Below are 14,859 nucleotides of genomic sequence, written 5' to 3'. Positions count from 1 at the left end.
GTACACGTGTGTGTGTGTGTGTACACTGTGTGTGTGTGTACACTGTGTGTGTGTACACTGTGTGTGTACACGTGTGTGTGTGTGTACACTGTGTGTGTGTACACTGTGTGTGTACACGTGTGTGTATACACGTGTGTGTGTGTGTACACTGAGTGTGTGTACACTGAGTGTGTGTACACACGTGTGTGTACACTGTGTGTGTACACTGTGTGTACACTGTGTGTACACGTGTTTATCTTTAGAATGTGAAGGGGGTCACTAACACCACTTGCCCCCTACAGCCTGCTAAGGCTACACGGGGGATCTTTGTCTTTGTGTTCACGTGGCGTGTTGTTTCACGATGTCCACGCGAACGACGTTAAACACCACCACCACCACGAGTTCGATCGATCGATCATTCGATCGATTGAAGGGAAGAAATCGGCTAAAGGCCCCCAGACTTGCAGGCCCCGAAGCCGGCTTTTTTTTAGTTTCGATCGCTTTTTAAAACGAGGGGTTAATCGATTAATCTCGGTCGGTACATTTTGTATTTTGTTTGTTTTAAATGTTTAAAAGTGCGGGTGGATTAAGATGGAAGTTTAAAAAAAAACTCACTCAGTCGCAAACTCCCTCAGCCGCAAACTCCCAAGGCCAGCCGAGATCTTACAAAGTGAAGTGGAACCAAAATCGTGACGCTGACGGGCGAAACCAAATTGGTGTCAAGCTGAGGGGGGGAGGGCGAAACCAAATTGGTTACAAGCTGGGGGGGGGTGGGCGAAACCAAATTGGTTACAAGCTGAGGGGGGGTGGGCGAAACCAAATTGGTTACAAGCTGAGGGGGGGTGGGCGAAACCAAATTGGTTACAAGCTGAGGGGGTGGGCGAAACCAAATTGGTTACTAGCTGAGGGGGTGGGCGAAACCAAATTGGTTATATACAGCGATCATTGAATCCATCCTCACCTCCTCCATAACCGTCTGGTACGCTGCTGCCACTGCCAAGGACAAGAGCAGACTGCAGCGTATCATCCACACGGCTGAGAAGGTAATTGCCTGCAATCTACCGACCCTCGAGGACCTGCACACGACAAGGTCTATGAGGCGAGCGAGGAAGATTATGGCCGATTTCTCCCACCCTGGACACTCTCTGTTTCAGCTACTCCCCTCCGGCAGAAGGCTTCGGTCCATCAGGACCAAAACCTCACGCCATAAAAACAGTTTCTTCCCATCTGCTGCTGGCCTGTTAAACAAGGCCAAGGGCTAACACTGTTTTTAACATTTGATCTACATAACGACACGTTGCTGATATTAACTATGTTTCCCTATTTGTATTTTTAAATTATATCTTAAAGCTATTTTATATTCGATATTTATTTAATTTTATATACTTCAGCCCCTTAGTGTTAGACTTTTAACCCTTATTATAGTAAGACTTGTTTAAAACTTATTTAAGATTTTAGATTCCTATATGTTGAATGTATGCACCATCCTGCCAAAGTAAATTCCGTGTCGGTGTGAACTTACATGGCGAATAAAACCCTTTCTGATTCTGATTCTGGTTATAAGCTGGGGGGGGTGGGCGGAACCAAATTGGTTACAAGCTGGGGGGGGTGGGCGAAACCAAATTGGTTACAAGCTGAGGGGGTGGGCGAAACCAAATTGGTTACTAGCTGAGGGGGTGGGCGAAACCAAATTGGTTACAAGCTGGGGGGGAGGGCGAAACCAAATTGGTTACAAGCTGAGGGGGGGTGGGCGAAACCAAATTGGTTACAAGCTGAGGGGGTGGGCGAAACCAAATTGGTTACTAGCTAAGGGGGTGGGCGAAACCAAATTGGTTACTAGCTAAGGGGGTGGGCGAAACCAAATTGGTTTCAAGCTGGGGGGGTGGGCGAAACCAAATTGGTTACAAGCTGGGGGGGAGGGCGAAACCAAATTGGTTATAAGCTGGGGGGGGTTTGTGGACGACTGTAACAGGGGGGCAGGTACAGTACTCTTGCGCGTGTTAAAGTACAGTGCGTATTAACAGGAGTCTACGGGGGAGGGGCAGCACTTATCAGTTCTACGGAATTCTAGCCTCGCTGTCACGTGGTCGCCTTATCCGCGCTACGTTTTCTAAAAGCGCCCTATTAAGGCCTCGCACGTGGTCGCAAACGAGCTTGGGGGTCGCGTCACCCCGGGCCCGGCGGCGCGAAACGTCGGACCTCCCCCTCCTATCAGCCCGCCGGCACCGCCACGCGAGGGAATAGTTTTTCGCGTGTAACCTCGCCAATGGCTGGCATCGGCGGAACCCGTCAGCAGGCAACGATGAGCCAGGTAGGAGGGCGCACACGGGGAGAGAGGAGAGGGGGTGGTGGTGGTGCACCACGTGGTTCACACGGTGGTGTGGTGTGTGGGTGATGTTGTTGTGTAGGTGATGTAGTGTAGGTGATGTTGTGTGTAGGTGATGTTGTTGTGTAGGTGATGTTGTGTGTAGGTGATGTAGTGTGTAGGTGATGTAGTGTGTAGGTGATGTTGTGTGGGTGATGTAGTGTGTAGGTGATGTAGTGTGTAGGTGATGTTGTTGTGTAGGTGATGTTGTGTGTAGGTGATGTGTGTAGGTGATGTGCTGATGTTGTGTGCAGGTGATGTGTGTAGGTGATGTACTGATGTAGTGTTGGGTGATGTGTGTAGGTGATGTACTGATGTTGTGTGCAGGTGATGTGTGTAGGTGATGTGTTGATGTTGTGTGCAGGTGATGTGTGTAGGTGATGTACTGATGTAGTGTTGGGTGATGTGTGCAGGTGATGTACTGATGTTGTGTGCAGGTGATGTGTGTTGGTGATGTGTTGATGTTGTGTTGAGTGATGTGTGTAGGTGATGTGCTGATGTTGTGTGCAGGTGATGTGTTGATGTTGTGTGCAGGTGATGTGTGTAGGTGATGTACTGATGTAGTGTTGGGTGATGTGTGCAGGTGATGTACTGATGTTGTGTGCAGGTGATGTGTGTAGGTGATGTGTTGATGTTGTGTTGGGTGATGTGTGTAGGTGATGTGCTGATGTTGTGTGCAGGTGATGTGTTGATGTTGCGTGCAGGTGATGTACTGATGTGTGCAGGTGATGTGTGCAGGTGATGTACTGATGTGTGCAGGTGATGTGTGTAGGTGATGTGTTGATGTTGTGTGCAGGTGATGTGCGGATGTAGTGTTGGGTGATGTGTGCAGGTGATGTACTGATGTTGTGTGCAGGTGATGTGTGTAGGTGATGTGTTGATGTTGTGTTGGGTGATGTTTGTCGGTGATGTGCTGATGTTGTGTGCAGGTGATGTGTTGATGTAGTGTTGGGTGATGTGTGCAGGTGATGTGTTGATGTTGTGTTGGGTGATGTGTGCAGGCTGAATTTGTAGAAGAAGTGGATGCGCTCTCCATCGTAATGAATCGGATGGGGAAGGATTTATTTCACATGGGCTACTACCTTGAAGCCCTCAAAATCTACGAGGAGGCTCTGTCCCTGCAACTCTGCCACTCCGCCTCTGTCGGCAGGTATCGTCAAATGCAGACGCATATCGTGACATCTAACGGGCAGGTTCCAAATGGAATTTGTGACATCTCAGCTTGGTCACACGCGTACGTCGTCACGGGATTGCCCCGGCGTTGACAATAATAATAATCAACGTGGTTAAATTTCGATTTGAAGCTTTCGTGACTGCAAGGATTCATCTTCTTTGGTTCTTTCGGTAAAGTCACCACCACCACCACGTAGAATGAGAATAAAATAATAAATTGATAAAATAAAATAACACAATAATAATATTCTCACTACAGCGCTGTCCTACCAGACAGTCTCGTCCCCTTCGCCTGATGAAGGCCGCTTGTGTTGTGGCCGAAACGTCGTGTTAGAATATTATTATTGTGTTATTTTATTTTATCAATTTATTATTTCATTCTCATTCTACGTGGTGACGGTGGTGACTTTACCGAAAGAACCAAAGAAGAATAATCAATGTGGTGGCGCTGATCGGCTGGAGGTCACAACGTGAGATTGTTACAGGGTCAAGGAACGCGGTCGCGAGGTAGCAGCTGCTGTGCGTTGTGCGATGGAGACTCGGCGCTTGTTGCGCAACCATCCCGAGTCGGGATTTTATTTGAACTTTGATTTGCTGACTCCTCCCCCCCGCCCTTCCCTCAACCGCCTGGGATAAGAAGGCTCAACTAATCGAGTCTCTCACCTTTCTGAAGAGATGCCGCGACTCTAAGCTGTCTCTCTCCCCCTCCTCTGTTCCGACCATGAATGAACTCGTCCGTCTGAACGGGGCCCGTAGCTATCCGTGGTGCTAAAGTTGAGGGCGCTTTGTTTCCTCTCACACAGCTTAAAAGTCGTGATCTGAACGTGGCTCTTTCACTCCAGCGCTGTCCTACCAGACAGTCTCGTCCCTTCACCTGATGAAGGCCGCTTGTGTTGTGGCCGAAACGTCGTGAGAATTTTATTGTGTTATTTTATTTTATCAATTTATTATTTTATTCTCATTCTACGTGACTTTACCGATAGAACCAAAGAAGACGCCTGCTTCACGTTTCAGGGCAAGTGCTCCTTTGATCGCTATCAAAGGGGTAACTTATCCCAGCCCCTCCCTTAACCTGTGTATATATAATCCAGGTCGTCTCTGAACTGTGCTCCCGACACATGAATGAAACCAAAAGAGTTATGAATCCTTGCAGTCACGAAAGCTTCAAATCTAGAATTTGATTTGAAGCTTTCCGTGACTGCAAGGATTCGTGCTCTTTGTTTTTTTGCGGTAAAGTCCCACGTTAGGTAAAAAAATAAAATAATGAAAACGACTAAAAATGAAATCGCGACGTTTCGGAGGCAACACAAGCTTCCGTCTTGTTTATGAATACCACGAAACATTTTAATAGTAATTGTTTTAACAGAAAGTAGTCACTTTTGACTGTTTATTTACCATGCATTAGGCTAGGCCTAGACTTGTACCGATCATTCTTGGCTGAGACCAAAAACAATCAGTGTAATTGCATTAAATAAAGTACCCACAGTAAATAACTCGTGAAATTAACTTAAAGTGAAGAGAACTACCAATAGAGACAGGCACCGAGGGTAGACAAAGGAATACAGAGATACAGGAGAGACAGCAAGACAAAATACAAAGGCAAAGATCCCCCGTGTAGCCTTAACAGACTGTAGTGGCAAGTGCTGTTAGCGAGCACCTACGAAGCCGGCACCGCACAAGAGGGGGTGGGTGGCCAGCACCACGCCCGACCGCCTTTGTCTCCCCAGTGGCGATGTTTACTACACACCACACCAGGTACTCATTTGAGGCTGAGTCGACCTAGGAGAGGCCCAGGACCGGTTCAGATAATCGTCACTGGTGGTGGCCGTGACTGGGAATCGAACCCGGGTAACTGAGTTCATGGCACAGTGCCACCAACCACTACACATAGAGACAGGCATCAGCTGGGTCCGAGATGTAATAACGGGTGATAATGCTCCCCCTTGTAGGCCAGGCCTATGCCAGGAGGTGTTTGTGCTTTCGTGGGATGAACTGTTGCATTGGCAGTAAATGCCCTTTAAAAAAAAAAAACTAGAGACCTTTGCTGTAAATCATGACATTCATTCATTAATCGCTGCGAGTGGATTTCAGTGAAACAAACCCCGAGTCGTGGCATTAAGCGACAGCTGACGTGTGACTCCTGGCAGAGTTGTTTCCCTGCTCTTCTGCAACATGGCCATGACTTACGTCAAGTTGGGGAGATTCGAAGATGCTGTGACCATGTCGTGCAAGTCCATCGACGCTGACCGGCAATGGTGCAAGGTATTCATTGCAGGCGGCAAGCCACACCTTTGCACGAGTCATCATCATAGTCAACAACGCGAATTGTCGTCTGTGTAAATATGTACGCTGGTCAGATGCTACGTTAATTCATATTTGGTATAATCCTTTTGGCATTGCCAACTGCTTTTCAAATGCATTTGGAAGTTGTGCCATCATGTGGCCCCCCCCAACGGAATTTGTTTTACAGCCCCCAGGGAGAGATAGGCCCGCTCAACAGCAATGTGGGATGTCACGCAGACGGGGAGTTGAGGGAAACACAGCCACACACACACACACAGAGAGAGAGAGACGGGAGGGACACACAGAGACAGACACAAATCTAGACACGTATCAAATATTTCCTAGATAACCTGCATATGCTGTTGGTGCACGTGCTCCGACCAAGCACCTTCTCTAAGGCTGGCACAGCCCCGGCGAAGGCGATCGTGTTACGTGTGGAGTAAGCGTCTCAGCGGTTTAGCGCGTTGCTCTTAACGACCCCACCACCTGTGTTCAATGTCCACCCACAGTTAAAACTGTCGTGAGAGATATCCACACTTGTCCTGGGCCCTTGCCCCGGTGTACAGGGTAGTCCCCGACTCACGACGGAGATGCGTTACGACGACCCCCCCCATCGTAAGTCGAAAAATGGCCTAGCCCTACCCAGGAGTCTCAAGAAATGGTGATAATTTAGCATAACAGAGCAATTTACAGTACCGTACTGTATAAACTATATAGTGTATGTATTTATTAATTACTATACTGTGTTGCACAGTAAAATTTAAAGTAAAAAACAAGGTAAATTCTTTGCCTACCCACATGAACTGCAATTTCATAGAAAGTTTTTTTCAGGAAACAATCCCACACTCATTGCCAACACCAGTGACCATTATCCGAACCGTTCCTAGGCTTCCGCCGAGTTCGATTCGACCTCAAATGAGTACCTGGTGCATTGTGTAAATAATCGCAACTTAGGGAGACACGGGCAGCCCAGCATGGTGCTGGCCACCCACCCCCTCGTGTGCCACGCTGGTCTTCATAGGTGGTTTGCAAAACAGCACTTTCCCCAAAAGTCTGTTGAGGCTCCAAGGGGGGATCTTTGTCTTTGTGTGCAGGGTTACTATCAGCTGGGCACGGCGCTCGCTGGGCTGGGCGAGGCAAAGGAAGCGGTCGCTGCGCTGCAACATGGCCTGGCTGTCCTGCTTGTCTCCTCTGGCCACACTGTCAACCTCACCGTTGAATTCCTCATGGAAATGTTCAAGGCCATGAACCGTTAGTATGCCTTGGGATCATTGGGCGCAATGTCATACGGTTTGTGGGCACACCGCAACACAGGCACGTGTGGTTTTAGATACAGAGGTCACCTCCTAGATGATGTGGATCTGTGTAGCGTGCATCTAAATGTGATTTGATCTCTTAGGCACGTGTGGTTTTATATACAGAGGTCACCTTCTAGATAATGTGGATCTGTGTAGCGTGCATCTAAATGTGATTTGATCTCTTAGGCACGTGTGGTTTTAGACACAGAGAGGTCACCTCCTAGATAATGTGGATCTGTGTAGCGTGCATCTAAATGTGATTTGATCTCTTAGGCACGTGTGGTTTTAGATACAGAGGTCACCTCCTAAATAATGTGGATCTGTGTAGCGTGCATCTAAATGTGATTTGATCTCTTAGGCATGTGTGGTTTTAGACACAGAGGTCACCTCCTAGATAATGTGGATCTGTGTAGCGTGCATCTAAATGTGATTTGATCTCTTAGGCACGTGTGGTTTTAGACACAGAGGTCACCTCCTAGATAATGTGGATCTGTGTAGCGTGCATCTAAATGTGATTTCATCTCAAGGTGCTGTAAGTGGACGGTGCGCGTTGTTATTTTGTACACATTGGGAACGCACACACACGAACACCGCATTCCTCACTCGAAGCTGACACACACATGGACGTATGATCAACACGCACACGAACGCCACTTTTCTCACCAGCAGCTGACGCACGTTTACACACGCGCACACACGCGCACACACAAATGGTAGTTTTTTTCACGTAAATGTTCCCTTCGTTTTTACACCCTACGGTGTGACATTGCTACGTTTTTGTCTTTTACGTATGCTCCCACGCTTGACTTGGTGGCCTTTCTGTCTGTGTTGGCCGCAGGCAAGACCGACAACAAGAGCCTGTTCGTAGGGGTTCTCCGCATGCTTCAAGAAGAAGCGCTGCTGCACACGGAGAAAGTGTGGCAACAGCTGCTGCGCGAGATGGCAGAGCAGGGCCTCTGGAAGGCACGTGCGGCCGACCGCGAGTCGCGCACGCCAGTCGTGTCTGATGCCCCTACGGGCGCGGCGGCATCTCCCGCTCGGCCTCGTGGGATCGTGTCACGCGTCTGCTGAGAGCAAGGCGACGTTTGCGGGCACCCTGGAGCATCGTACGGCACAACGACGGGGGTTTTACGGCGCTCCGTTCTGCCGTCAGCTTGGCGCGTGTGAATTGGCACGCGCAGCGTTCGCGCCGTCTTAGACGCGCGCGAACGCTCAACGAGCGGCGTTTTAATGTTGCGCGATCCGTTCGATGCACGCCCAGTTCCCGTAGTGATCGTGCCCTGTTCGAATTAACGGCGGTGTTTTCCAACGACTCGTGCTGGTTTTAACCTGGCCGACGTTAATGCTTGGGGGGGGGGGGGGGATAGCCCTCTTGTCGTGGAACGTGTGTGGGTGATGTTGGTTTTTATTTGTGTCCGGTGTGCAAATAACAGGAGATGTACATAGTGGCGTGTACGCCCGATGACCTCCGACCCCTAAATTCTGTGGTGGGAGTGGAGCCGGCGTCATTAGTGAGTCTCTACTCCCTCTTTCAGGTGGGTCGATGAGTTTGCGATGTGGCCGTAGAATGTTTCTGGTCATACCCCTGTCATTACCTCCCGTAGCCACCAGTCCCTTCACACTCACAACTGATACCCCTGTCATTACCTCCCGTAGCCACCAGTCCCTTCACACTCATAACTGATACCCCTGTCATTATCTCCTGTAGCCACCAGTCCCTTCACACTCATAACTGATACCCCTGTCGTTACCTCCCGTAGCCACCAGTCCCTTCACACTCACAACGGATAACCCTGTCATTACCTCCCGTAGCCACCAGTCCCTTCACACTCACAGCTGACTCCCCCTGTCGTTACCTCCCGTAGCCACCAGTCCCTTCACACTCACAACTGATACCCCTGTCGTTACCTCCCGTAGCCACCAGTCCCTTCACACTCATAACTGATACCCCTGTCATTATCTCCTGTAGCCACCAGTCTCTTCACACTCACAACTGATACCACTGTCGTTACCTCCCGTAGCCACCAGTCCCTTCACACTCACAACTGATACCCCTGTCATTACCTCCCGTAGCCACCAGTCCCTTCACACTCATAACTGATACCCCTGTCATTATCTCCTGTAGCCACCAGTCCCTTCACACTCACAACTGATACCACTGTCGTTACCTCCTGTAGCCACCAGTCCCTTCACACTCACAACTGATACCCCTGCCATTACCTCCCGTAGCCACCAGTCCCTTCACACTCACAACTGATACCCCTGTCATTACCTCCCGTAGCCACCAGTCCCTTCACACTCACAACTGATACCCCTGTCATTACCTCCTGTAGCCACCAGTCCCTTCACACTCACAACTGATACCCCTGCCATTACCTCCCGTAGCCACCAGTCCCTTCACACTCACAACTGATACCCCTGTCATTACCTCCCGTAGCCACCAGTCCCTTCACACTCACAACTGATACCCCTGTCATTACCTCCTGTAGCCACCAGTCCCTTCACACTCACAACTGATACCACTGTCCTTACCTCCTGTAGCCACCAGTCCCTTCACACTCACAACTGATACCCCTGCCATTACCTCCCGTAGCCACCAGTCCCTTCACACTCACAACTGATACCCCTGTCATTACCTCCCGTAGCCACCAGTCCCTTCACACTCACAACTGATACCCCTGTCATTACCTCCTGTAGCCACCAGTCCCTTCACACTCACAACTGATACCCCTGTCATTACCTCCCGTAGCCACCAGTCCCTTCACACTCACAACTGATACCCCTGTCATTACCTCCTGTAGCCACCAGTCCCTTCACACTCATAACTGATACCACTGTCATTACCTCCCGTAGCCACCAGTCCCTTCACACTCACAACTGATACCCCTGTCATTACCTCCTGTAGCCACCAGTCCCTTCACACTCATAACTGATACCCTTGTCATTACCTTCCGTGGCCACTAGTGCATTCGCACTGTAGGCTGACTCAACCTGTCGGTGATTGTTCATAAGGTCATGCAAAATAGTCAAAACCTTTTTTACCCTGAGCTGCATTGCCATGTAGTCGTATGTCCTCATCAAAGTTAAGTTTAATACCATGATCAAGAATATTCATATGCGGTGGCTGTCATTATCAACGTTTCGACTCCAATCACCAGGATGTATTCTAAATTAATGTTCAGATACTGAGTGTGGCCAGTTCCCTGTCTTGGGCACAGTTCAAACAGCAGGGTATGGCCTCTCTGGTGATGCCTGTGCTCGAGGAAGGCGTTTCCCAGGTTCACGTGAACTTGTTATCATTCCAAGCCACCAAGCCTGTTCGATTTCCAACTACTGTGCTAATTTATTTTTTGCTGCATCTGTTTTTTTTAACTCTTGGAACTCAAAGATAACACACAAATGTCTACAAGGGACAGACAAGATCGCATTTTTTTAATTCTTTTTTGGAAAAGTCAAATATACAGCAGCCTCTAACGCGTGATTATTCTCTAATCGACGTTGTTCCCTCTCCCTGTCTCTCGGTGCATTCCAACGGATGTCTCGCTGTGATTTTTTGCGTAATTTCCAGCTTTTATTTTCCGGTGTTTTCCCAGCGGCTCTCTGCGTTTCTCATCCGTGTCTTATTAGGCGGTGATTGTGATCTAAGCAACCTGCCGGGTGGCTCAGTGGCAGAGCAAACGGCTCCCAGTTAGAGGGCTGTGAGTTCTAATCCTGGTTGGGAGTTCACTTCACCCATCATCATCACCCCTCAACCGTTTGATAACAAAGCAATCATCATCAGCTGTGAAAACCACAGCAAGAAAATTTGAAAAAAAAAAATTCTTGCTGTGGTTTTCACACCTGATGATGATTGCTTTTGTGTTGCAGTCGAAACGTCGTGAGAATTTTATTTCGATTTAAAGCTTTCGTGACTGCAATGATTCATCTTCTTTGGTTCTTTCGGTAAAGTCACGTATTTTATTGTTTCCCTTCTACGTGGTGGTGACTTTACCGAAAGAACCAAGAATATGAATCTCTCTCTGCAGTCACGAAAGCTTTAAATCAAAACTTTAAAATGAGCAACCACTTTGTGAGGATGTCAGCGGCAGTTGGCGTGTGGATCGACTCGCCCTCCCACCGTAGAAACGCAGAGTTTACACCGCTGGCTAGGGCCGTGAAACAGCAGATGAGCACCGCTTCAACTAATTTGGGGTAGGCAAATCACTTTTGACTTAACCTAAGCGAGAACGGTTTCAAGGGAGGAGACCCGTGGTGAACTGGCGTGTGGAGGGCCCTCCCGTGTACTTTTTGACCAGTGTCCTCTTGCCACAGCTGCTGGCCCCGGGTCAAGAGAAGTGGATCGCCGTTTTGGTCACGTGGCTCCTCAGCCACGGCGCGAAGCCCGCCTCCATCGGCGCCAACCCCTTGCACGCCGCGATGATCCTCATCCTTTACAAGGGCATTGATGGTAAGTAGCAAGAAGTGCGCGGTGATTCTTCGAGGTGCGCAAGTGGGAAACGCGTAAGAGTGTGTGTTAACCCAGGGGTGCTATTGTATTGCACGTATGTTTAATTAATTTTGCGCCGTTATGTGTGGTGGGTTCTGGAGACACTTTGGATAGGCAACTTCTTTATTACAGTACATAGTTCATAGTTCATTTATTTGGTATAGCCCTGTGAGCCATTCGGCTCTTGAATCGGGTGCAACCGCAACAAACAAAAAACATGAACAAGAAAACATCTTAAAGTGACTTTGTGTTGACTGTGCAAACAGAAAATACAGGAACAAAAATATCAAAATATTCCTGAAATAGCACCGTACACCAACGCTGTGTGCAAAAATCCCAGTGGGATGCAAGTCAAATAACAACAACAACAACAACCACAAGACAACTAAGATTAAGGCCATCAGTCTAACTCCGCCACGTGGCGGTGAGCGGCCGTCTACGGGCAAACTGGCCGGCACGTCAGTTCGCCACCCGGGCCACGTCGCGGGCTCGGCGCCTGCTTAGCTCGCGAGAACCGACAGGGTCGGGAGGCGCGCCTCCGGGCGATTGGCGCAGAGAACCGCGTTTCTCAGGAGCTGCTTATCGGTTTGCGCCGTGTTTTTTTATCTGTCGCCAGACGAAGAGGGGCTGCGCGTCCTGAAGCTGCTCTTGGAGAAAGCCCCGAACGTCAACGCGAGGGACGCGGGCGGCAACTCCCTGCTGCACCTCGTCTTCTCTTCGCCGCCCTCGAAGCGCCACGACGAGATACTGCGCCTGCTCGCCGCGTGCCGCGTCGACGGCGCGTGCCGCAACAAGGCGGGGAGGCGCGCGTTCTGGGGCGTCGGGCCGAAAGACCCCCGCGTGCGGACGTGGAACAGCCTCGCCCGCGAGCAGAAAGGCGGCGGCGGCGGCGGGAGCGGACGCGACGGCGGGAGACGCAGGCGCCCGCCGGAGCGCAGGAGGGCGGCCGGGCCCGAGGCGCTCGCCTCCGATCCCGTGGGCGAAACGGTCGAGGAGGCGGGGGAGGACGACGACGACGGCGACGTGGAAAAAGTGGACGCCGCGAAGGAGGATGCGGTCAGTTTGGCCCGAGACGCCTTGGCCCGAGAAATCGAAGGGCTCATCGAGGAGTACGACCCCGCGGAGACGCGGGCGGCGAGATCCGCGGAGCCGGCGTCTCCCGCGCCGACGGCCGCCGAGCCGCCCCCGAGCGTCGCCGAACGCCAAGCCGGCGGCGGCGGCGGCCCTCCGGATGCGCCCGACGAAGCGGACGGTTTGTCCGACGGCGAAGACGCCCGCGACGAGGACGGTGTCGGGGACGGCGGCGGCGACGACGACGGTGACGATGGCACGGCGGGCCCTGACTTCGAATCGCTGACCTGGGAGATCGAGTGCACTCGCGACGCCCTCAGAACCCTCAACGACAAGAGCCTCCCGCGCGCCGCGAGGAGGAATATCGTGAGGGTGATTTACTCGCTGGGCAACGGTGACTGGCACCTTCACCGCATCAAGAAAGTGAAAGGCGTCGCCGAGTCCAGCGAGATCAGGCTGTTTGAGGCCAGGGTAGACAGGGCCGCCAGGCTGCTTTGGGAATTGGCGATCGACTTTTCGCCACGTTGCAGTGCCAAGCCCGAGAAAATCACCGGCTCCGAAGAGTCTACTTCGGGAGGAGAGACGACTGGAGAAGTCTACAGCGAGATCATCCGCATTTGGGACATTGTCCTTGATCACAAGCAACTCGACCACAGAATAAAGAGGATCATTTCCTCCTGCGACCGTGGGACGTCCTGCTCGCTCCGCCGCAAGCTGAAGGGCATCGAGCGAGCATCGTTCCCCTCGCAGCAGAACGTGCGGCGGAGGTACCCGCTGCTCTTCGTCAAGGCGGGCGGCTCCACCGGTGCCCGGCCCGTGTCGGCGGAAGCCCGGGATTACTTTCCTCCGGCGAGCACGATGGAGAACGAGTACAACATCGAGAAGTTCCACACCTTCGGCACGACCGTGGCGCTCAACGTCCTGCGCTGCCCCGAGCAGACGATCGAATACCCGTTCCGCGTGGGAGAGCTGGAGCACTCGGTCATCAACCTGAACCCCACGCCCTCGGAAGCCATCATCCTCGTTGGCCGCTCGGGCACCGGCAAGACCACGTGCCTGATGTACCGGCTGTGGAACACGTTCGACAGGTATTGGCAGACGACCGCGCTCCGGGGAGAGCCGTGGATCCCGAAGGCCGCGCTTCCGCCGCCTCCGTTGCCGGACGACGCGGGAGTCGGGGAGGACGTTGCGTTTGACTGCCCCGTGAAGAACGGCTGTGTAGGTGATACCGGCCGAAAGGGAACGCGCGAGCCGGAACGAGAAGCTTGCCTCCATGCTTCAGAGCTTTTCGACGTCGACCGAGGAAATGATTTCTTGGAACCTGCGGCCGAGCTCGGTGCCGCACGGCTCGCAAGTCACCAGCCCGAGGGAGGCGCCGCTCCAATTTGTGAACATCTTCATCAGCTGTTTGTCACCAAGAACCACGTGCTGTCTCGAGAGGCGCAAAGGAACTTTGTGGAACTGTCCAAATCTACCACCGGCACCCGGCACTACTCGCCCGTTGACATCAGCGGCGTGTACAGGCTCCAGGACGTCAAAGACGAGAACTTTCCGCTCTTCTTGAACTCGCGACAACTCCTCCTGCTGCTCGACGCGTCGCTCGCGAACCCGTTCTTTGCCAGGAACGGAGACGGGAGCTTAAAGGAAGCCGTCCGCGGGTGGTCCATGGACGACGACATTTTGGGCCTCGGCGACGCAGAAGACGCGATGGAAGAGGATCCTGACGACGAGGAAGACCACCGGGCGGACATCGGCAAACTTCACGAATCCAAAAAAGAGGACCCCAGGAAGTTCGTGACGTACGAAGTGTTCACGAGCGACATCTGGCCCGCCATGGTGAAGGGGAAGAGCCCGTATAACCCTGCCACGGTGTGGATGGAGATCAAGTCTTTCGTAAAGGGCTCCGTGGAGGCCCTCCAGAGCCCCAACGGGGTCCTCGGTTTGGAGCACTACGAGGAGCTGGGCCGGAAGCGGGCGCCAAACTTCACCGGGGACCGTGGCGAGGTGCATCGGCTGTTCCGCGCCTACCAGCACGTCAAGTCCCAGAGGTGCTTCTTTGACGAGGAGGACCTGGTGTTCCACATCTACTCTCGCCTCTGCCGGCTCGAGGTCACGCCTTGGTCAATACATGAGCTCTACGGGGACGAGATCCAGGACTTCACGCAGGTGCAAAATCAACCGTGCCGGTGCACGCGTTAAGTCGG

General features: G+C 51.8%; 2 protein-coding genes across 2 annotated transcripts in view; one reads left to right on the top strand and one right to left on the bottom strand.

The window, feature by feature from the left end:
* The window catches only part of LOC116937281 (3'-5' RNA helicase YTHDC2-like), a 55,910-nt gene extending 55,227 nt beyond the window's left edge, over positions 1 to 683 (bottom strand). The window contains exon 1 of the mRNA XM_076059819.1: positions 595 to 683. The gene's annotated coding sequence lies outside the window, so the exon portion shown is untranslated. The remainder of the gene's footprint in view (positions 1 to 594) is intronic.
* A 1,320-nt stretch (positions 684 to 2,003) lies between these two features.
* LOC142909683 (TPR and ankyrin repeat-containing protein 1-like) overlaps positions 2,004 to 14,859 on the top strand; it is a 33,324-nt gene continuing 20,468 nt past the window's right edge. The window contains exons 1-8 of the mRNA XM_076059818.1: positions 2,004 to 2,290; positions 3,346 to 3,494; positions 5,665 to 5,779; positions 6,895 to 7,051; positions 7,937 to 8,061; positions 8,532 to 8,633; positions 11,410 to 11,545; positions 12,201 to 14,821. Of these exons, the coding sequence (XP_075915933.1) occupies positions 2,246 to 2,290; positions 3,346 to 3,494; positions 5,665 to 5,779; positions 6,895 to 7,051; positions 7,937 to 8,061; positions 8,532 to 8,633; positions 11,410 to 11,545; positions 12,201 to 14,821 (3,450 nt within the window). The 5' untranslated portion in view covers positions 2,004 to 2,245. The remainder of the gene's footprint in view (positions 2,291 to 3,345; positions 3,495 to 5,664; positions 5,780 to 6,894; positions 7,052 to 7,936; positions 8,062 to 8,531; positions 8,634 to 11,409; positions 11,546 to 12,200; positions 14,822 to 14,859) is intronic.

This window comes from Petromyzon marinus, unplaced genomic scaffold (assembly GCF_048934315.1).
Source record: "Petromyzon marinus isolate PM22_M1 ecotype Great Lakes invasive population unplaced genomic scaffold, UKy_Petmar_22M1.pri1.0 PM_G_Scaffold_131, whole genome shotgun sequence".
NCBI lineage: Eukaryota > Metazoa > Chordata > Hyperoartia > Petromyzontiformes > Petromyzontidae > Petromyzon > Petromyzon marinus.
Note: the sequence above shows the minus strand (reverse complement) of the source record. Positions and strands in the feature narration are given on the sequence as shown.